Source organism: Pocillopora damicornis, chromosome 11 (genome assembly GCF_964200805.1).
Source record: "Pocillopora damicornis chromosome 11, jaPocDami1.2, whole genome shotgun sequence".
Lineage (NCBI taxonomy): Eukaryota > Metazoa > Cnidaria > Anthozoa > Scleractinia > Pocilloporidae > Pocillopora > Pocillopora damicornis.
Genome location: NC_142680.1, coordinates 21,589,481 through 21,611,476, shown reverse-complemented (window position 1 = coordinate 21,611,476; position 21,996 = coordinate 21,589,481). Strand labels below are relative to the sequence as shown.

General features: G+C 38.5%; 2 protein-coding genes, 1 long non-coding RNA gene and 1 pseudogene across 4 annotated transcripts; 3 read left to right on the top strand and 1 right to left on the bottom strand.

The window, feature by feature from the left end:
* The first annotated feature begins 2,861 nt into the window (after positions 1–2,861).
* LOC149038229 (uncharacterized) lies at positions 2,862–3,724 on the top strand (annotated as a pseudogene).
* A 2,241-nt stretch (positions 3,725–5,965) lies between these two features.
* On the top strand, positions 5,966–8,714 carry LOC149038228 (uncharacterized). The gene is made up of 2 exons (XM_089186508.1): positions 5,966–6,238; positions 6,341–8,714. The coding sequence occupies exons 1-2, from the start codon at positions 6,072–6,074 to the stop codon at positions 8,712–8,714; spliced, it is 2,541 nt and encodes an 846-aa protein (XP_089042634.1). The 5' UTR covers positions 5,966–6,071.
* On the bottom strand, positions 7,955–10,210 carry LOC149038227 (uncharacterized). Of its 2 annotated transcripts, none has more exons than XM_089186509.1 (2): positions 10,060–10,210; positions 7,955–9,588 (listed from the first exon to the last, which is right to left on the bottom strand). In XM_089186509.1, the coding sequence occupies exons 1-2, from the start codon at positions 10,192–10,194 to the stop codon at positions 8,980–8,982; spliced, it is 744 nt and encodes a 247-aa protein (XP_089042635.1). In that variant the 5' UTR covers positions 10,195–10,210; the 3' UTR covers positions 7,955–8,979. The 2 variants fall into 2 exon arrangements, 1 of the variants encoding a protein (XP_089042635.1); XR_016180837.1 differs by having other exon boundaries at positions 9,573–9,588; positions 9,671–10,194.
* A 4,509-nt stretch (positions 10,211–14,719) lies between these two features.
* On the top strand, positions 14,720–16,308 carry LOC149038226 (uncharacterized). Its single transcript, XR_016180926.1, has 3 exons — positions 14,720–14,927; positions 15,074–15,131; positions 15,598–16,308. It is a non-coding gene; the product is annotated as an uncharacterized LOC149038226 (long non-coding RNA).
* The last annotated feature ends 5,688 nt before the right edge of the window (positions 16,309–21,996 follow it).

The following is a 21,996-nucleotide window of genomic DNA, read 5'->3' as shown; positions in this document are numbered from 1 at the left end:
AGATGAATTTTCCATAAACCGTGCGTGGGTAAAAGTAAAGTTTTCAGAAATTTGCTTTGAAAAACGGACTCCATACAAAAAAAAGGTCAATTTTTCCTTATTTTCAAGTGCAATAGGATACTCCTTCCACTTGTTCAATCTTCTTTATTTTAGTCTTAAATTGTTAATACAACATTCCTCTTCAAAATTCCGTGCGTGTGTTTTAAGACTTTTAATTCTTGAAATCAGGAAAGCAAGTTTTATCAACGCTACTTGGCCAATTATGGCCCTTTCATCTCTAATTTTGGGCTTTTCAGAGCGCGTATTTGCGCTTCAGTGATCATGAATATTTAATGAATGTCACAGCATTCTGCCCTATGAATTAAATTTGAAACGAAGACTTATCGAGGTAGACGTAAGGTTTGCAAATTGGGGAATATCGCTTGCGTGATATTCTCGGATATCACCCAGTATTAGCTGGGGGATATTTAGTCGCTTGCTGCGTTTACACCAATTGCGCGCGAGCAAAAATATTTCATGGATCATAAAAAGCAACAAGTACCCCTAGATAGCACTATACTTTCCTCTTCCAGAATTTACATTACAATACAGCGCTATAAAACAACATGTACCCTTAAATAGTACTATACTTCTCGCTACTGCAGTTTACATCACTATACAGCGCTATACAACAATATGTACCCCTAGATACCACTATACTTCACTCTTCTGCACTCTACATCACGATACAGCGCTATACAAAAATACCTACCCCTAGATAGCATTATACTTCTCGCTACTGCAGTTTACATTACCATACAGCTCTATACAACAATATTTACCCCTAAGTAACCTTGATCGGCATAACAGAAAACATACATCGAGATTTTCCATGCTTTGTGTCTTTCTCCAAGGTTCATTAAATACTCGATGAAAACCTTTGCGTCGTTCAAAGAAAACGCAGCATTTTCCAGCGCAGTCGTGACTCGTTTGGCATGAAGACACAGAGACGGCGAGTTGATTGAGGCTTTAAATTTCAAACTCTTAAAGGTGGGAAATATTTCTGAAACAAAATCATTCACGAACATTACTATTGATTCTGAATAATGTAAATTCGATTCACGTTTACTTTAGATAATAAATTTTTCTCCCATTTTGCCAATCATACAAAGAAATCAATACACTAAGCAATGCCTTCAACAAGACACAGCTACACAGTTGTAAATCTCCATCCTCATCCTCAGTAGAACTATGCTATCAAAAAGGTGGAATAATCGCGGAAGAATAACTGCGCTTAAGACCTTCCTATATACCAAGGAATTCGTGCCACTGGATTGGACATGTGCCAGTAACCTACTTTCACATTTAACGTGACGTTCAGCTAGGATCAGCAAACTGTTTCTTTTTTTCTTCATTTTAAACGATTCCAATCCCAATAGTGGTATCATATTTGCATAAGAAAGCTAATGTCAACTCGAGACTCTGCATTAATTTTTTTTTATGAAATGAAACACAACAAACCAGAGATACCACGTACTTAAAACACTAACCGTTTAAATATTTTCTTCCACATGACGCTCTTAACGGGCTCAACGAGCTGCCAAAATTCTCTTCAAATCCGTTTTCGTTCGTGTGATAGCTTGACTTCTATTTCGATTTGACAGTTCAGTTCGACAGTTTGACTGTTAAACCTTAAATGAAGATTTGTAGACATCAGCTGAATAGATTCATGAATTTGCTTAACGGCGAATGAACGCATTGAAATCAAAATTGATTTTCTTTAAGCTCAGCTCACTGAACCACAAGTCTGCTGTCAGATGATTAACGTGGACGCTATTTTAGTCCCTTAAATTTCTCATTTCTCAATGCGTCAGCAATTGAAATTATATTCATGAAACAGGGACGCATTTTGTGCCACAAATCTTGGCAATGACTGGTGTAAGCTGCAAAGGTACAACGGACGATTACTGGTCATTCTGATTTTTCGGTCATTGCTAACGTAGTACTTGTGGTCATAAGCATGATCCTAAGCAGACCCTTGCAAAAGTTTCACCAAAACTGCAGAGACCTGGAGATTTTCGCTTAAACACACAACATTGGAGTAATATCAAGGTAAGAAAAAAAAAATTTTTGATTTTAATGAAGCCTTTTAAATTTTCTGAAACACACTTGTAAGTGCAATGACAGCTGAATGTTCCTAATAAAGACGAAATAACCTAAGCTTTGCTCTCTAAAAGAGTGACTTCATATGTAGAAAGCAATCATATGATTTGAGTGATCAGTTCCGTAATGTTTACCCTGAAACGGCATTTAAAAAATTGAAAACCATTTCTAGCTTCCGCACAGAACTCATGTTGTGCTTCTTGTGTTGTTTCGCTGCTCGTCTGTCTTCGTCCTTTAAAATGATAAGTTTGTTTGGGACATTAGGATTAGTTTTTTTTAGGCCCAGCTATGACTGCCCTATTTACTGGACCAGGTAGAATTTGGCATTAGCTGATCTTTTTTTTATTTTTTTCTCAGTTTAACACAGAGAACTCTTACACAATAAACTTTCAGCACCTTTGCTCTCTCAAAGTTCAAAGCCCTCTTACTTCATAACTTTTTCATTCAGTACGATGGTGTTGTAGTCTTCAGGGCTTACTGTTATGAAAAATTCCTAAACTACACAGCATTGAATCGTGGTTGTTAAGTGCTTCTTAATAATTGTGTGCTGAATATAATACGCGCCTATCAAAACAACATGTCCATTTACTATGAAGCGAAACTAACGACGTACATCTAAAAAGTTCTGCTTTGATTCTTTTTTAACCCTTAGTATTGAGCAAAGGATCAACAGTTTTTAAGGAGAGATCAGTGTATTGTGTTTCAACAACGAAGTGATTGAACGAATATTTTTGGGAGATTTTACGATGACAACCCGTGTGGAAATAGACGAGTATGCATCACTCCTGCACCGCTCAAACTATTACCTGCCTCTTCCAAACGAAGACAGGCAAAAAAAAAGATCCCTCAAACTGTGGGCTGTAGGCTTTGCCTTGCTATTACTATGGAATGTTGGTGGCCCATGTGTGTACATGATTCGTAGTGTAAATTGTTTCAAAGACAATTCCATTGTCTATATTTGTGAGAAAGGCGCAGTGTTTCCATATTCCGAAGAACTGGTGATAACATGGCTTGCTACACTCTCTGTTTTCGTAATCATCATCATCTTGGCACTGCAGAAAGTTCCGGATTTTCTTGGATACAAAGCCATCCTATATCAGCTGAAATTTCTTCCCTCCTGTTGGACTCTGATGATTCTCTTCTTTGTATCCTTGACCAGATACATCAAACCCGCTATATCTGCCAAATCCATCAATTCCTGGATGATATTGATGGGTTTGGCTTTTAACTATATTCTAAGAACTTTATTTGTTGGCTTTTTGAATTATACACAGTTGAATTTTTTGAAGCGTCAATATCCCAGTTTTATCTTTGTGTTGTCAAAGCTTTTCGTGCTGGTGTTATTTGCCATCTCTCTAATGAACTTGCTTGCCACCATTTTAGAACTTACTGTTCAAGTTCATAAGGTGCATCGGTCTATGGGAGAACAACACTCAGAATATAGTAATATTTTGAAATGATAAATGATCTTCTGCGTGACTTTGGTACATCCACTTTTAGATTCAAAATGACGAGTTTCTTTTGGCAGAAACTTTTCATTGATGATAAGAATATTCTCTCTAACCAAGCACCTTTGCAGTGATAACATGGATGATAGAGCAGTAAAACAGAGAGTGTATAGATTGGTTGGAGTGACGGCCTCTCATCCCATTTGGCGCAATTTTCGATTGAGTATCGAAAGTAATCGGAAATTTGCTTCACCACGCTCTGTGATTGGTCCAGAAAATTTAAACTCTCGCTCCCTTCGGAACTAATCAGATGCAACGCTAAACCCAATTGCGACTCGTACCCTCGCGTGTTTCCGCGACCTTTGCAGTTTTGCTTGGTTTTACTTTGAATTCGTATCTGTTCTTTGAGATAATTTCCTCTCCTCTGATTGGCCGCTGTATTAACTTTGGCTTTGGTTTCAAGACACGCGATCGAAATGCACTATTAGGAATTCTATTACTTTCTATCTATGCGAACGACCGAGAAAATGGCTCTAACCAATTGTAAATAGCCCGTTCCCCATCTCTCTGGTTAAAAAAGCACATGACATAATATTCGTGTTTTCGTGTCTCAAGCGAAATTGTTAGTTACTTCTTAGATGTTTCCCTTAACATATGAACGGGTTTAAATCCTAATATACCAATTTCATTTCATTTTTATTACTGAGACTCATTATATTTTTATTCGCTTGCTCTTTTTGTTACGTACACGTTCAAACGCAAATAATTTAGTGTTTAAACCAATAAAAGGTGAGTTTGATTCAAAGGTTTTGCGCATCCTCAATGCACATATTTATAGTGCAAAATCGTTGCAGTGAACGGCTTTCAACTTGAAAAGCGCCTAACTCCAAGTGGCACCATGAGTGTTCGTGTCAATCAGAAGAATCTCGGGCGTGAGTCATCGATTCCCACGCACGAAAATTGGAATGGTTTTAATCTAATCTAAAATTTCTTTGCTAATGGTGAGTCTACATTTCCATCAGTCTGTTCTAAACGGCGAAAGATTAGTCTTTAAACGCAGCGAAATAATTTCCGCCTGAGTGCAACACCAAATCAACACGCCGCTAGTTGTATGTTAGTGAATATTTTATAATGGTGGTGTCTACGTTAGTGCGTGACAGTCTGTCACTTCATTAAGCAAGAAACAATAAACTTCCGCAAAGAAACTTTTGAAAAACAAAAGTAAATGCGAGTTGAAAAGAGTTTCGTAAAATAAATACCTGCTTTAGAATGTCTGTTTTTAAGGAGTGCGTGACTCGATATCGAGACCACGCGAGAACTCGTAGGAATGGAGATGCTTCGTGACAAAATTCACGCATTGAGACCCTAATGCTGCTTTTTTCTGTTTTTAACCCCATTTGTCGAGAGCATATATATTAAATGTAATTCAGGCTAAGTTGAGTTGATGGCTACTGCTACCTGTTGTAGTCATCTTTTTATATGATAGCGTTAAGACAGAAATTTGGTAGCAAACATTTCTTCACATCTTTAGTGGCTATAGAGAGGATTTCAACTGAAGTTCCATTTTGTGAACGTTGAAACAGCTGACAAAGAAATTACTCAGGATGTTAATGAAGACTGCTTAAGATGTTCGCTTTAAGCTTCAGTTACTTTACTACAAGAACATGCACTGTGTATTCCGGCTGTATGTAGATCGTAGCAGAGGCACAGCTGCATGTATGATCACCCCGTGGGGTGTGCTTCCTAGTTATAGGTCACGATCACGACCGAACTGACTATTGACTATAGCATTTTCAACAGAGTTACTACAATAATGGGGTTGCACATTTTCGAAATTTTGGGGGTAAGACAAGTCTAAGAAAGAAGGGATTAAATGACGGAAAGTTCGCAGTTAGAAGGTCGTTACTAGCACGTATTACCAAAAGTGACTAAGATGGGGTCGATAATTAGCCACAGAATAGACTATGATGGGATAGGGGTTCTGAAAGGCCAACGGAAGATGCCCCACAAAAATTGACCCAAGCATGCCAAAAAATTACATGACATTTGCCTCTAATTTTTTTTTTCGTTTCCAGGCCCCCAATAGTGACACAAAATCATGGCGGAAATTGTTAATTTTTTAGCGAAAAGCAGAACTAGACAAAGTTAACGATAACTTTATCTAAATGTACGGTTAGATTTACGATATATATTTATTACTCTATCTATAAGTCGCAAAATACTTTGGAAAAGTGAAAAATAAACCATGTAAATCGGGCTTCAAAGTCGTCGAACTTGAAAGAAGTCGTGACTGGCATTGACCGCTCGGCCAAACAAACTCATCACTTCAAGCGGCCTGGAGCGGCCTAGTCGTTTAAAATATGCAAATGTACGGGTTGATCTGGAAAGCCTGGGATCTAATAAACATTTTGGCTCCAAATTCGTACGTGTTGAAGCGAAAAAATATATGTAAATCGGCGATTGAAAAGTACTTCTTCGCAGATGTTGGCGATGTTGCGTAATGCCCGCGCTATTCTTGTAATTTGCATTACGTTTGTGTTGTTTTGTGCAGTAGAGGCCGTGCAAAACGACGAAGAAAAGAAGGAAAACGGCGATGGCGGGAATTACAGCCACAAAGAATATCCATCATTTCAGGCCCAAATAAACAAGTAATCTTTGAATCTATAAATTCCAAATATGTCGTAAATTTATGAAGTTGCGCCCGATTTCATGTTCAGCAATTGATAAATGTTCTACATGTTTGTTGGCAGTAAACTTCTGTACGAATTGTACAAATCTTCAAAACAAGAGGCTGACCGTGAAGAAGAACTCGATCCAGAGGAAAGCTTAGGCAAACAAAACTCCGTTTTAAGGATACTTATACAAAAAGTCGGACAGGAGTGCGGGATCCCTGGTGTAATAATAAATCATAGGCTGATCCAAGAATTCAAAACAAAGATCTGGCGATTAAATCAAGCACTAGCCAAAGCCAAAACTATGGGAGGCAATGGGGTGAAAAAACTCTTTTCCAATTGGACAAGGGGTAAATTTTCAACTTGGAATTTTAAGATATATTACTATGAAATGGACTGTGTTATGCTCCAAAACGAAAACAATGAATTGAGGGGACAGAAAAGAAAGCTTGAAGATGATCTTAAAGATGAAAAGTGCAAGAAGGCCAAAATTGAGCAGAAAATGAAGGAAGCAGTTGCTAAAAACAAAGACATTACTAGCAAATTTCAAAAGAAATTTAAAGGGCTTGTCCAGAAATTAATGAAACTACAAAAAGATAAGAAATCAAGGGGTCCTACCAAAAGTAAAACATTTCTAGACTATAGCAAAAGGCATCAAACTAGAGTTCGAAAGCAAATGGTCACAGACTGTGAAACTTCACTTTCATTTCTTGGACTTCATAATTTTGTTGCCACTAAAGTTGAAATTTTCCATGAGAACACTCAAGAGTACGAGACTCTCACATTGGTTGATAACAATAACATTCAAAACTCATCTCGAGCCGAGACAGTCACTGATGAGGAGATTGATGACATAAATTTACTGCTGTACACAAAGGAAAGATTTAATATATCAAATGAAGCATACCATGAACTTTCTATGATTTGCAAGGAACTACCTCGGTCATGGAAAGTCAAGGAGAGGATAAAAGCTTTAAATAGTAAATGGAATCTGTCAAGTACTCCCAATGATACTTGTGGGATTCAGCAGAGCATAGAGGAACGACTAGAAGTAAGGTTGCAGACTCTTATGAAAAACAGTCCTAATGCTGCTTTCAAAGAAAATCATAAGATTCGAGTTAAACTTTCTGGGGATGGTACCAATATTGGCAAACGACTACATGTCATCAATGTTACCTTCACTGTCCTTGATGAAGGAACATTGGCTCAGGCAGCTGGTGGCAATCATTTGATAGCTGTTATAAAGGAGCCTGAAAACTATGAAACACTTTCCAAAGCATTGACAGACATTCGAAAAGATGTAGAATCTTTAAAACATTTGTCAGTGGGAACAGAGCAGTTTGAAATTGAGTGGTTCCTGGGAGGGGATTGGAAATTCCTTGCATGTGTTTGCGGTCTTGGTGCTGCCCATGCTACATACCCCTGTATTTGGTGTAAATGTCCCTTATATGACAAATATGATGGAAGAAAAGAATGGTCTCTCACTGATGTCTCAAAAGGAGCACGTTCAATTGAGGAGATTCAACAACAAGTGAATACAAGGTCAAGAACAGTGGAGAAGTACAATTCTAAACATGCTCCACTTTTTCCCTCAATTCCCATTGATCATGTTGTCATAGATTCACTTCACCTTTTTCTTAGAATTTCTGACAACCTAATTAACCTCGTCATTCAAGAGCTGCGACGTCAAGATGCACTTGACAAAAACAAAACTTTTAATGATGGTTTTAATAGATCAAAGTACAAGCACATGACAGGCTGGGAGACTTATCTAAATGATACCCTCAAAATTCCCTTCAACTGGTTTGTCTGTAAGGATTCAAAGAAATTGAAATGGCGGGATCTAACAGGCCCAGAGAAACAGAAATTATTTAGGAACATTGATTTCACTAGGGTATTGCCCAATCACCAGAAATCTGATCAAATATCACAGTTGTGGAAACAGTTTCTAACAATTGCAAACATGTTGAGTTCCACTATTCCTCAACAGAGCAAAGAAGAAATTCAGGAGGCATCAAAATCTTTTCTGGAACAGTTTTTGAAATTGTATCACACTAAGCATGTTACTCCCTACATGCATGCACTGGTATGGCATGTGCCTGAGTTTATACAAATGTATGGTACTATCAGCTCCTTCACTCAGCAAGGTCTAGAGAAACTTAATGACAAAACAACAAAGGACTTCTTCAGATCTACCAATCAACGAGGAATGGATGCGTTAAAACAAATTGTACAAAAAAGGAACAGAATTGAATATTTCGAGGATCTTGGCAGCCAAAGAGGCACAAGAAGTGTTACTTGTGGAAACTGTAAATTAGAGGGTCATAATATTAAGACCTGTTTATCCCCATGTAGCTCATGTGCATTTAAACCATGTTGTTCTCCCTTACATGTGATCAAATCAAACAGCAAATGGGTTACGAAATGTCAAAATGAGAATATATCGGTCTAGAGATAGATGATATGGAAGTACCTTAATAAATTGTTGTTGTTATATCAAATAAATAATTTTGCAGCCCTAAATTGTACACAATACAAGCACTAACAAATTGTTATAATCTGTTATAAAAACTTGTAATAGATAAAGCTGAGATAGTGCCTATATCCCCCCGAGGAATAGGGATTATTGTTAGAATGGGCAACAACTCATCCTCTTTGGTCAACATTAATGCATTACATGTTTGATACTGTCAGAAACATTGTGGCTACTACTACTGTTAGGATGGGGGCGATTTCCACTCATTACTGTTGTATTCAGCCTTCACACCATCCCCACGAACAAATGTAAAAATGACTTCCAAGTCACTTTCAGTGTGGCTTTCTACAAGAGTATCGCCGACATAAACAAACTCTCTTACAGGCTTTTTTTCATGAAGCCAAAATCTTACAGTTGCAGGAATGACATAACAAAAGTCTCCATTTACATTTTGAATTCTCTCAAACCACTTACTACCAAGTAGATCGCATAAATGAGAGTTATCATCAACACAATGTACTTCCCGTCCTCTTGACTTTTTTACAAATCCAATATTTTGTAAATATGTTTTATAAATATCCATGTCAATCTGCATCTCAATTCGAACCTCCGGTGACTCCCTTTTGGTTGAAAATAGACTAAACTTTACTTCGCGGCCAAGGCGGTTGAATAAAGCTGAAGCCCTGTCAGACAAGGAATCTTCACTCGGTATGAATCGTGGTACCAAGCGACCAAGACTACTTTTGTCTCTGTCAACTAAGTCATCTCCATCTCTGCATTCATCAAAGTCACTTGAATATCCAATAAAGTGAATTTTCACTTTATTTTCTATTTTGTCTCGGTCAACAATCTGCAAAGAAAATATTATCTATATCTTAGGACTATTATGATTCACTTTGACGATATAACTTACGGTAATTTTTAGTACTTACTTGAAATGATCACGGATAAAATGTTCCTGAAATAAAATTATTTAAGAATCAAGTTTCAGAACGATCCCAGTTAAACCATGAGTATTTGAGGCGACGAAAATTCCCTTTTAGGTTAACTTGCTAAATATCAGTACTGTTATATTTACTTGCATAGCGGCAAGAAAGATGGGCCAAATAACTCTCACTAGCAACGGTCAACTATGCTATCAGGTATTCTGAAGTTACTCCTTTCATGTTAAACCGAAAACTATGAAATTTGTAAATTCCTTTATCTCTTAATGAACTTATTTCTTTCGGAAGAAGTTAAAATTATTCAAAAGAAGTGTGGTTTTATACCGCATGTATTACGTTACGAGGAAATTTATCAACAAAGCAATCTCCTTACTTACCTCAATTGGATACATTTTCTCCTGATCAACTTTTTCCGGTTTTTTGGGACGTATCTTCTCGGCTTTGAGATGAATGTGGCTTTCTATTCCGAGATAAAAACCTTCCACGGGACGAGTGCGCTTTTCAGCCGCCATTTTTTCTGCCTACTTTGTTCAGCCCCAGAGCCCGCTCATTCAAACTGCGCATGAGCAGGACCAATTTTTCAGTCTCGAGCAAATGTCTCCCTCAAAGGGGTAATTTTTTGGAATGACCTCTCAATTTATCTTATATTTTTTCTTCTACACGTGGTTTTGGCGTTACCATCATGACAGCCTTCCCCGAAATAAATCAGTCACAGATACAGAAATCAGCCAAAATAATACTAATCCGGCCAAGGCAACGAAATTCCTGTTATCCAGTGGTCTTCAGTTTGTTGCTGCTATGGCAACTAGTTAGGGCACTTCCGAACATGATTCGTGATGTTGCATGCATCAGGGTCCAATCCACCGCATATCAGTGCAATGAAATGCCGCTTTGCCTTTTTCAGAACAGCTAACAATAGTGTGGCTGGCTTCGCTGTGTATTTTCACCGCTGGCTCAGTTGTTGCTTTTCGAAATGTTCTACAGTTCCCCGGTCACAAGGCAATTCTATATCAGCTCATGTTTGTTCCTTCATTCGTGACTTTGGTTCTTCTTCTCCCCCTCGCCTTGTGTCGATACATCAACCTATTCATTTCTATCGAGTCTTCTTCATCTTGGGTCATAATTTTTTTCCTCGATAGTAAGTTATATTCTCAAAAGTTTAGCTGTAGGATTTCTAATTTACACCTATGGGCGGCCGTCACCGCCAAAAATACAAAAATATAATTGGTTGGTTATTAGTCAAATTGTGTTCTGGAGAACGCTTGATCTTATCTTAAGAGATTTATTCAAAATACAAATGGACAAGTCGCCTTTGGTGAAATGAAAAATTCAAAAAAAATGTTTATACAATTCAGGAGCTGTGTAGCCAACCTTGTTGAACTGATTCAAGAAAAACACGAGTGACCAAGTGTTAACTGAAATGGTTCAGTGTCGAAATGAGAAACGGTTCAGCTAACTGTACTTAAGTGACTTGACACAAACGGTTCAGAGTAGTGTGAAATGGCTTCAGTTATCGGCAAATGGTTAATCGTAGGCCGCAATGGTTTAGTATCGAATCAATCTCCTCACCATAAAGTGAAATGGTTTAGCGTGACCTCAAATGCTTTAGCGTGACGACAAGTGGTTTAGCACAAACCGAAATGGTTTAGTGTTACAACAGTTGGTTTACGCCGTAACCGACAAAAATACAAAAGGGAAATAGGCAAGTCGTCGTCCTTGTCCACTGGACTCAAAGAGCCTCACTCCGGTGATAACCTTTTTCACATTTGTCTATTTTAGCTTGTTAGCGAATAAATTTATACCCTCATCATCTTGCCGCAATATCTGTAAGCAATGACATTTCGGAACAAAAGGAATAACAAAAATACAGATAAAATGCATCATTTTACGCGACATCATCATCACCATCTAGACAGTAAGAACCGTAGCTGGGAAACATGATAAAACGATTCATTGTTTTAAGACGACGAAACTACAACTAAAGGGCGCCTAAAAACTATATAGTTTTATAGTTTTGAGGCGCCCTTGAGATTCTTATCCTATTCAATTTCAAGCTTGACTTTTCCATTTCATTTTTGTATTTTTGGCGGTTACGGCGTAAACCAACTGCACCAACCGCTGTAACACGAAACCATTTCGGTTTGTACGAAACCATTTGTCGTCACGCTAAACCATTTGGGGTCACGCTAAACCATTTCACATTACGGTGAGGAGATTGATGCGATACTAAACCATTGCGGCTACGAATAACCATTTGCCCATAATCTAGGCCATTTCACACCACTCTGAACCGTTTTTGTCAAGTTACTGAACCAAAGCACAGTTAGCTGAACCGTTTGTCATTTCGACACTGAACCATTTCAGTTAACACTTGGCCACTCATGTTTTTATTGAATCAGTTCAACAAGGGTGGCTACACAGCTCCTCAATTGTTTAAACCATTTTTTGTTTGAATATTTCATTTCACCAAATGCGACTTGTCCATTTGTATTTTAAATAAATCTCTTAGGATAAGATAAATCGTTCTCCAAAAGACAATTAGACTCTATCTGTTATTACAAACCAATTCTATTTTTGTATTTTTGGCGATGACAGCCGCCCATATGTGGGCTCTTCTTTCAAATTCAGTCGGAGAATTTCCGGCTTCAAGCTTGCACAGATTTATGGGCCAAGGAACTCCCTGTTTCGTTTTCACAACGCGCCGTAGCAATTCTCCGTTCCATGACATAGCTTTCGAGTCTTTCTTAGTACTTTCTCTGTCTTAGTGACTTTGAAACGTTTTCATGACGGACTGAGGAAGCAAGGTCGTAAAATAGGCAAAGGTGCCTTCCATTTCCCCGACAGAGGTAAGAACGCATGGTTGTATCAGATTATTGAGTGTAAGGTAAACACTTTTATTTTAAATTTTTTTTAGTTGAGATTTCCTCCTTCAAATGTTTCTCATCTTTCCGAACTTTCTCTGATTTCCGACAATGAAAGACGTTCCTGCAGTCAAGTGACGACGATTGCCAACTTTTACTTTATTCTGGCGTGTATTAATTGTATTGCCGCTTCGTGTTAGCTACAAGCGTATTAAGCTGAGCTTGTTTGAACAAGTTACAGCTGTCGAATTCACAAAAATTCGCAAGCAATGCTTGGCATTTATCTTGGACAAAATAGGTAATTCGGGAGAGTTACAAAGGATATCCAAATTATCGATTTGATTCAGTAAAAGCCCTTTTGATCGCAACACTTTCAGTTTCGTTTGCGTGTCATGCGGAGCATGTACACAATCGTGTTTTGCACTAGCTTTCAAGTCGGGCTTATGTACGTATTAACTTAATTTGCTCCCGTATTTACGATGCATTTGATCAAAAAGCGATAAACATTTTCAGCGTATTTCATGTGTTTATGTTTATCATTTTATACTGTAGTTTGAAAGTGATTTTTTCTTTTCGATAGACAGCTTAGATTGTCCTTCCAAACTGAACTGTAATACTGATTTCCTTGTTAAATATTGAGACAAGTTAATTATTCTTCAAATTCAGCTAGTTATTTACTGCGAGAATCCTTTCAATTAACTGCATGCGAGTTTTAGGAATCCAATTCATCAACTGGTAATGATTGATTAGTGTCTGAGTGAAGTTTTACCTTTTGTCATCTGCTAATCAACATACGATCAATCAATAATCATACCAACTGAATGTTTCCGATCAACTGTCTTTTTTTTATGAGGCATGAGGCTGCATGCATCCAAGTATGTGTTTCTTGATAATTTATGTTGTTATATGGGAAGGTAGTCTTGGGATAAATGTAAAGTTCTGATTGGTTCTTACTTGGTCAGGATTTTGCCACATAGACCATCATTGCACCATACAGAAAATTATAAAACATGTAAATTCATTGTAAACTAGTTTAGTCCAAGTGACATTGGTGCATGACAATTACCTTGCTCTCTTGAGGGGTTCTGGGGAATATTGGCACCATGTCATTCCTTTTCTGTTCCAACCTTGGGCCAATATACCTCTGTAAAGCCCTGGCAATCAGCTGGTTATATAGAAGTTTGTAGTGGTTTTTGTAAAAGCGATATACACTTACAGGCTATTTTGAATTCCAGTTCAATTGACTTCCTTGTTACTCCACATTTATTAATTTTTTTTGTACATGAAGACAGCCAGCAAAGATTATTTGATATTTAAAAAACAACCAGTCATGATTATTAGGAGAATTAAAGTTAGCATCAAAGACAAATAAATTTTGTGCACAGACAATGTAAATATGGAATAACTGAAAAAACAATTAGTTAAATATGCATATACTAATAAAGCAAAAATGTCAGCACCTGTACCAAATTGAAATCCATTTCAACATACATCAGCATGCATAAATGTAAATATTTCACTTTCCTTCCCAAAATTTGGAAAGGCACACCAGTAAAAAACAAATAGGCATGAATGGGCATCAGCTCAACTGTAGGAAATTGAATAAATGAGATACATCTTTTATAAGTTTTGACCAGTAATCTCTATTTAAAAATCAAATAAGAAAATTTTACTTTGGTGTTGTAAAATTTGTTTTTTATGAGAAACGATTCAGCATAAACTCTCTCCTCTTGTGGAGACATGGTGGTCTTATGATTAGTGAGGTGGACCCACGGTCAAGAGGTCGGTCAGCATTAGATTCCATCCACCAAAACTACCTCGGTCAAGAGGGACTGAGATGGAATATTTAATGACTTGCAAAACATAACCGAAGATTCTCGGAAATCCGCAAGTGATGTAGCCAAACATCCGAAGCTGTAAATCCCATGATTCTTGAGGAACAAACAGAAACAGCATAGCGAGAAATTTAAGTCGCGAACCATTGCTTGATGGTAGACATGCAGATAATATAGGATACGTAAATTCTGTTGATGAGGCGCATAAACTTGTTGCGGAATTTGAAACAGGATTGATGACGAAGTTTTCTTTCTTTAAAGCTGTCAAAGGTTTCAGGAACACCATTGTGTATATATATATATATATATATATATATATAACTGCAGACAGTACTTTTTTTTTTTTTTAAATATAAAAGCCTGGAGACCAGGCAGTTTTATTTCGTCAATGATATCTATTTACAATTCTAATTGATTAAAGTATTCGAATTAAATTATGAGTTATTAAGGTAATTACAGGTCTCAATTAACTAATGATATTTTCTCTTACAGGCGGCACGAACAGCGCACGGGCTATAACAGCCCGGAGTAAGCGCCCACCTGTAAGAGGTAACAAAGTTCTATTTAAAAGTTTTCTATTTACTATTTACAAAGAGATATTTCAGACCATGTGGGGCGCAAACAGCGCGCGGGCCTGTAGCCCGGAGTAAGCACCCCTCATGGGCGAGATTTAACAAATTTTATTATATACAAAGGTTCAGGGGGGAGCAAGAGAGGGGAAGAAGATGGGCTTACCAGCGTCGACCGAACAAAGTACGTTTTTAAAAGACCAAAAATTCCTTAAGGTATCGGTGTCGTTACTAAGAATTCTGAGTTGGACATCTTTCTTAATTAAGTCTATAATCGCGTTGGAGCTCAAAAGAGAACCTTCGAAGGTAGCTTTATTTCTGGCAAGCCAACACCAATATATGATGGTTGCCTTGAGAAAGTTAGATAAGGATATAGCGGTGGTAGATTTGTCTAGGGAAAAAAGGTAGTAGATAGATGTAGGGGAGATAGAGAAGGGGGAGTCGAGTAGAGCACGGAAAAGGGGGGAGAAGTGGTCCCAGACTTTCACAACTCTGGGACATCCCAAGAAGCAGTGTTCAATAGTTTCCGTTTTTCCGCAGATTGCGCATTTGTCATTATTGATGTATCCCCAAGACTTAAGGAGATATCTTACGCGGATCATTCTATGGATCAATAGCCAAATTAGATCGTTCTTCTTGTTTTCAATTAGCTTTAGGCGAGACTTGCGCCACACCCAGGCCCAACGATTGATGGGGCGGTCCATAGCAGACGCCCAAAAACCGGAGCACCGGGGTGCAACGCAGACGGGGTCAAGCAACAAAAGATATAAATTCTTACCGGTGAGTAAATCAGGTAAGGCACCAGTTTTCTGATGCAAGGTACGGAAATTATCTAGACAAAGGCGGTAGTAATTGGAAGGAAGGAAGGAAGAGGGAGCAGAATTGGTGGGAAAAGAAAAACGGGGATCTAGAATAGTTAGCTTATGTCCTAAAAAATATCGAGCTAGGTAATGCCATTTGGATGTGCCAAAGTCATCTCTTAAACTGGAAAAAACAGAAAGGCGCAGGCTAGCGCACTTAGCTTTAAAATTAACGACGTTGAGGCCCCCGGATGATGGGGGCGCACAACAGCGATCGCGACTAACATTTTCCATTTTTCCTCTCCAGATAAAAGGCCAAATGATCGACTTAAAGCTATCGTGCACCCAACGGGGTGGGGGGATGACTTTAGCAACGTGCCATAAACGGCTTGCGCCTAAAGTATTTACAATTAAGGTCCTACCGATAAAAGACAGGTCTCTTTGTTTCCAAAGATTTAGAACCGAACTTAGTTTGTCTAATTTGGCCCGCCAATTGTCGTCGTCGACATTGACGAGGCCGTTTGAGAAGTAAACACCAAGCACTCTCATTTTAGTGACCCATTTGAGACCATAGGGAGATTCAATTCTAGTTCGCCACTTTCCTAACCACATTGCTTCAGATTTGGACGTGTTCAGTTTAGCGCCAGATCCTTGTTCAAATTTTGATACGACTCGGAGAAGTGAAGAAAGAGATCTTTCGGATTTTAAGATGCAAGTAGCATCGTCAGCTTACTGGGATATTTTATATTGAAGGCCCCCTGCTCCGGGGAGCAGGAAACCTTCAATATCTTTACAATTACGGATTTGCGTTGATAATACTTCTGAAACTAGCACATAAAGGAGAGGAGATAATGGGCATCCCTGTCTCACCCCTCTTCTTAAGTGGACAGGGGGGGACAGGGAGCCATTAACAATGATTCTAGAGAAGGCTTTAGAATAAAATAGTTCGACCCACCCACAAAAGGAGGGGCCGAAACCAAATTTACGCAATACTCTCATCATGAATTCGTGGTCAACTCGGTCAAAAGCTTTTTCTTGATCTAAGGAAATGAGAATACCCGGTTCATTAGTTTTGTCAATCATGTCGAGGGCATCACGAAGTAAGGCCAAATTTGAGAAAATAGTGCGGCCGACCACGCCGCACGTTTGGTCTGAATGCACGATGGAGTTCATGACTTTTTTCAATCGTTCAGTGATGATTTTAGATGCTAACTTGTAGTCAGTGTTTAACAAGGAAATTGGGCGCCAATTTTTTGCGAGGCGTCGATCATCTTTTTTGTGGATGAGTCGTAGGAGGCCCTCGTACTGGCTATCCGCGAGGGAGCCAGCAAGAAAGGCCTCGTTCAAAACAGAAAGGAGAGATTCGCTCAAATCGTTCCAAAAACACGAGTAAAATTCTGTTGGGAGACCATCAGAACCGGGTGACTTGCCGGTCTGAAGGCCTTCCAATGCGGTAAGTAATTCTTTATTAGAAAAAGGGCCTTCGCATAGATTGCGCTCATAATCAGTCAGTGAAAATTCGAGGCCGTCAATTATTTCAGTTTGAATTCGCATATCAAGAGGATCTTGGGTGAATAAATTCTTGTAGAAATTGGTTAAAATTCTTTCAAGATCATTTTGAGAATTTCTGAGAACACCGTTCTCGTCAAAAAAAGATTCAAAACTATTCATGTCAGCTCGTTTTTTCTCCAGACGGAAGAAATAGCGTGTTGGTTTCTCACCTTCTTCGAACCATTGTGCTCGGGAGCGGACTTTAGCTCCTTCGGCTTCTTTCGAGATCAGAGAGGACAATTGGCTTTCCAAATCGCTAATTACACCTGGGTTATTTAAGCGATTAGAATGTAAAGCGTTTTTAGCACGGGTCAATTGCTTAGTAATTAGGATTCTTGTGGCATTTGCTGTTCTCTGTTTACGGATACAGTATGAAATACTTGTTTTGCGGATTTCAATTTTTAGAGCATCCCACCATTCGCGGAGGGAGGCGAATTCGGGGATTTTAAGCTTAAAGTTGTTAATCGATTTTGACATAATGTTTTTAAATTCTACATCTGAGAGTAAAGAGCTGTTGAACTTCCAAATTCCAGGACCGTGACTAGAAGGGTTAGTCGTTAGTTCAATTTTTACAAAGTCATGATCGGATAGGTCGTATACGCATGGAAGAATATTACATTTCGTTACTAGGGTTAAGCCTTTAGCGACGAGAAAGCGGTCAATTCTAGATACCTGGGTATGGTCTTTATTAGACCAGGTGAAAGTTACTTTGCGCGGGTTGTTTTTGCGCCAAATGTCTGTAAGTGAGAAGTCAGCACAAAGGGATCGGAGAAGTTTTTGATCAGACAGTGGGATGGCGGAACAATTTAATTTATCTAGGACATTGTCCACACAATTAAAGTCTCCCCCGATCACTAGGTCCCCTTGGGGGAGAAAGTAATTGTGCAGACAAGAGAAAAACCTTTTACGATCCGAAATAGTATTGGGAGAGTAAATGTTTACTAAATTTAGTTTAGAATTATAGTAGTCAATGAGTAAGCTCAATATTCTTCCTTCGGAATCGGTCAAAAAACGGATAATTTTGCCTGGAAAGTTTAGAGAAAAGAGGATGGCAACACCGGCAGACCTGCCAGTCCCGAAGGACCACAGACATTTGCCGCGCCAGAGTATTTCGAATTCCTCCGCTTGTTTTTTGCATGAGACATGTGTTTCTTGTAAAAGGATTATGTCACAGTTTGAATAATTTAATTCTTGAATAATTTTTCGACTTTTACTGGAGGACCCGAGTCCTCGCACATTCAGAGAAATTATTTTAAGCTTACTCATTGAATATAAATAAAAAAATTAATATCTGTACCGCCTTCTCCTAGGTTTAACTCTCTCCCATCCATCATCATCAGTTTCGGAGCCAGAGTAGTCACGGCGGGAAGATCTATCGCGGTCATCGCGGCCGCGATAATAATCTCGATCGCTTCTATCTCTCTCTCTTCTGTCGCCTCTCCGGTCATCTCTTCGTTCTTCTCGATCGTCCCTACCTCGCTCGTCTCTTCGTTCTCTTGGTCGTTCTCTTCTACCTTCGTCGCGTTGTTGTTCTCGTTGTTTCTCTTGATCTTGTTGTCTCTGTTGTTCTTGCTGTTCCTGCTTTTCTAGTAATTTCTGTTGTTCTTCTTGTTGTCGCTGTTGTTCTCTCTGTTGTTGTAGTTTTTTCTGCCTTTCTTCTCTTTCCTTGGCGCGCTGGGCTCGCTCTTGTTTCTTTTCCTTTTCAGTTTTAGGTGGCGTTGGCTCACTATCGACGTTCGCGCTGAAGAGCAGGAAGGGGCATTGAGGCATGGAATGGTTGTCCGCTAAACAAACGGAACATCTTGGCGAGTCTTCACATTCTTGAGCTCGATGCCCAGGGCGTTCACAATTAAAACAACGGACTGCAGAGCAGTCTTTGGCCATGTGGTCAGTAGCTCCACAATTCCGGCAAGCTTTTGGCTGATTTGGGTACCATATTTTGATAGGTTCACCAGCTATGTTGATGTTGGCAGGGATGGTTCGAAGTAGCGCCATTCGAGCCGTTCTTACTCCATTCTCGATATGTTGTGCAATTTTGTCGCGCCGAAATGAAAGGACACGACCGTAGTGGCTGAGTCGGCCAATCACGGCAGTGTCGGGTAGTTCAGCGGGGGCTTCATGGATCTTGACGAGGACCAAACGATTTTCGCAGTCGCCCAGGAACACTTTGAGACCGGCAATCACGACAAAAGGTGTTTCAAGAGCGGCTTCTTTAGCTGCACGGCTCTTAAAAGTCACGATCCAAGATCTATTGGACGCCTTTCTCTGGATTCCGGTGATAGCGTCAATATCGATTTCTGCCGCGTCAAAAGCTTCGAGAATTATTTGCGATGTGACGGTTGTATCAACGCTAAAATAAATAGAGCGATCCTTCGTGATTCTACTTTGACTAGGAGCATTCAAAAAAGGCACGGCCTGAAATTTCACACCCTTATTTTCCAGATTTTTTAGTACCTCAGGGATTTCGATTTCCACGTCTGCGCCCCAGGACTGTGAACCTTCTACCACGCTTGCGTCTACGACGTCTCCTGGATTCGCTGCCGAGTTATCTGTAGTAAACTGGCTGATATTTTCACTTTCCTGGCTGTCCATGTTGACCAATTGCTGCAAAAGCAAGGAAAATAAACTTTTCATAAGCCTTTTAACCTTACCCAAAAGGCCGAGAAGCTTTCAGTACTTTTTCGGCCTTCTGGGCCGAATCAGTGCAGTGCTGATGCTAAGATGGAGGTAGGGCAATAAAGCCACCCTAAGTGATCTCACACATGTGGGATCACTTAAGCCATGCCAGAGTGCTCAAACTAGAAAAACTAGTGAGCATGCATAATGCTATATATATATATATATATATATATATATATATATATTGATATAGCTCTTTGGCATTACAAAGCTTTGCTATCGCTATTGTGCATTCTCACTAGTTTATCTAGTTCAAGTTCTACCACAATTGTGGAATCATTCGGATTAATTTAATGCTTACACCTCCTTCCTCGGACAGAAGTCACAAAATACTGGGGGGAAGATGCATGAGATATTTAAGGAGCAAAAATTCGTTTTTTACTGGTGTGCCTTTCCTAATTTTGGGAAGGAAAGTGTTCAATTGCCAGCACGGCATAGATAGAACAGCTGGAGATAAAAAGAAACAAAAAGATGCAGAAGAAGTACTGTATATAATAATTTCTTTATATCCTCAACCTTTGTGTTTCTGTCAACTATGGCTTGCTAATTCAAAAGGTCAAATACATGAATGGGTTATATGACATTGATCTCAGAATACTTTTATGACAAACGTGATAACAGTTCAATCTTGACTAAATTGAAGATGGTTTAGAAGTTAACAATTATAAGAACTTTTCACTAACATATGGTGCTGACAAAGGAGAAAATATATGCAATTCTGCATTTTTTGCTTTCTATCAAGCAATTATATGTTGGCTCCTTATCACACTATGACACTTCCGTTTTGTCACATTCCAAAAAATAACTTGAGAAATACACTGTCACTCATCTTACACTGTTATGTTTACCTATTACAGAAGGCTGGAAACAAAGATTTTGTTTTCAAGAAAATAAGATTTCTTGTCCAAGACACAAGGAAGTTTGACTGCAAAGCACAGATAAAAATGCGAGAAATTTTATTTTTTTCAGAGAACAAGGTAGTTCTACTCATGTATAAACAGAACAAATGCAATTTAATAAATCAGATATGCGGCATGACTCCTTTTCCTCCATCCCCACTCAAAACAAGCAAACACACCTATAGAGGTTCCAGTCTGGTCTGCAAATGAAAAGGAGGAAGGTGATCACTGCAAAATTAAGCATAAGGGTTCTTATTTATAACATATTGATTATTGTATACTGATATCTAGAAATTAAGGTTGCAAGTAGCAGCCAGCTGAGTTATAGTTTAAGTTTTATCAAGTCCATTACTTTGTTAAATTTAGAGTAACCTTGTCTTGAGAGAGGAAAATTGAGGAGCTGTAATATACTTATCATCAATAAGGGACCACAAAGAAAAATTTATTTATAGAGACTTTTGAAGGAGAGGGGTAAGACTTGTGACAAGCTGGCAGACATATAGATAAACTTTACTGCTAAATGGGTTACAATACAAAGTGCTCAGTATTTGGATCAGCTATGGCTCAACTTAAACTTTGCTTTAGCTTCAAGTTTAATCCTTTGTGGTTTCCTTTCTCTGTGTTTATTTTTCAAGTTATGTACACAGAAGAACACAAAAATGACAAGGAATGCTTTTGAATATCAAGAGGCTGGAATAAGCAAGAAACCAAAACTGAATTTTAAACAGTACAAAGTTAATTTGATCTTCCAATATGTTATTTAATTTTAACCATAGAATTTGCTATTTAAATTTATCCCCTCCATTTTTCTGGGTATTGTGAGCAAAAACAAACAATTATCACAAAATGCATGGTATACAATGGTGTGATTCACCAATGTGGCAAAGGCCTTTCACTGTCTATCCATAAAAAGGGAAATAGTTTGTAAAATGTAAGACATTCTGCATCTTGAGTGTATACTTATTCATCCATGTGAAATTAAAGGTTACTTGAAATAAATGTGAAAGATTTATAGGGTTTTCAGACCCCTGATAACAATTACTAATGTGCTGATTTGTTATACTTAAAGGTTATGATTTTAGCGGAAATAGTGGAAGAAATTTCTGGACCTTAAATTTTG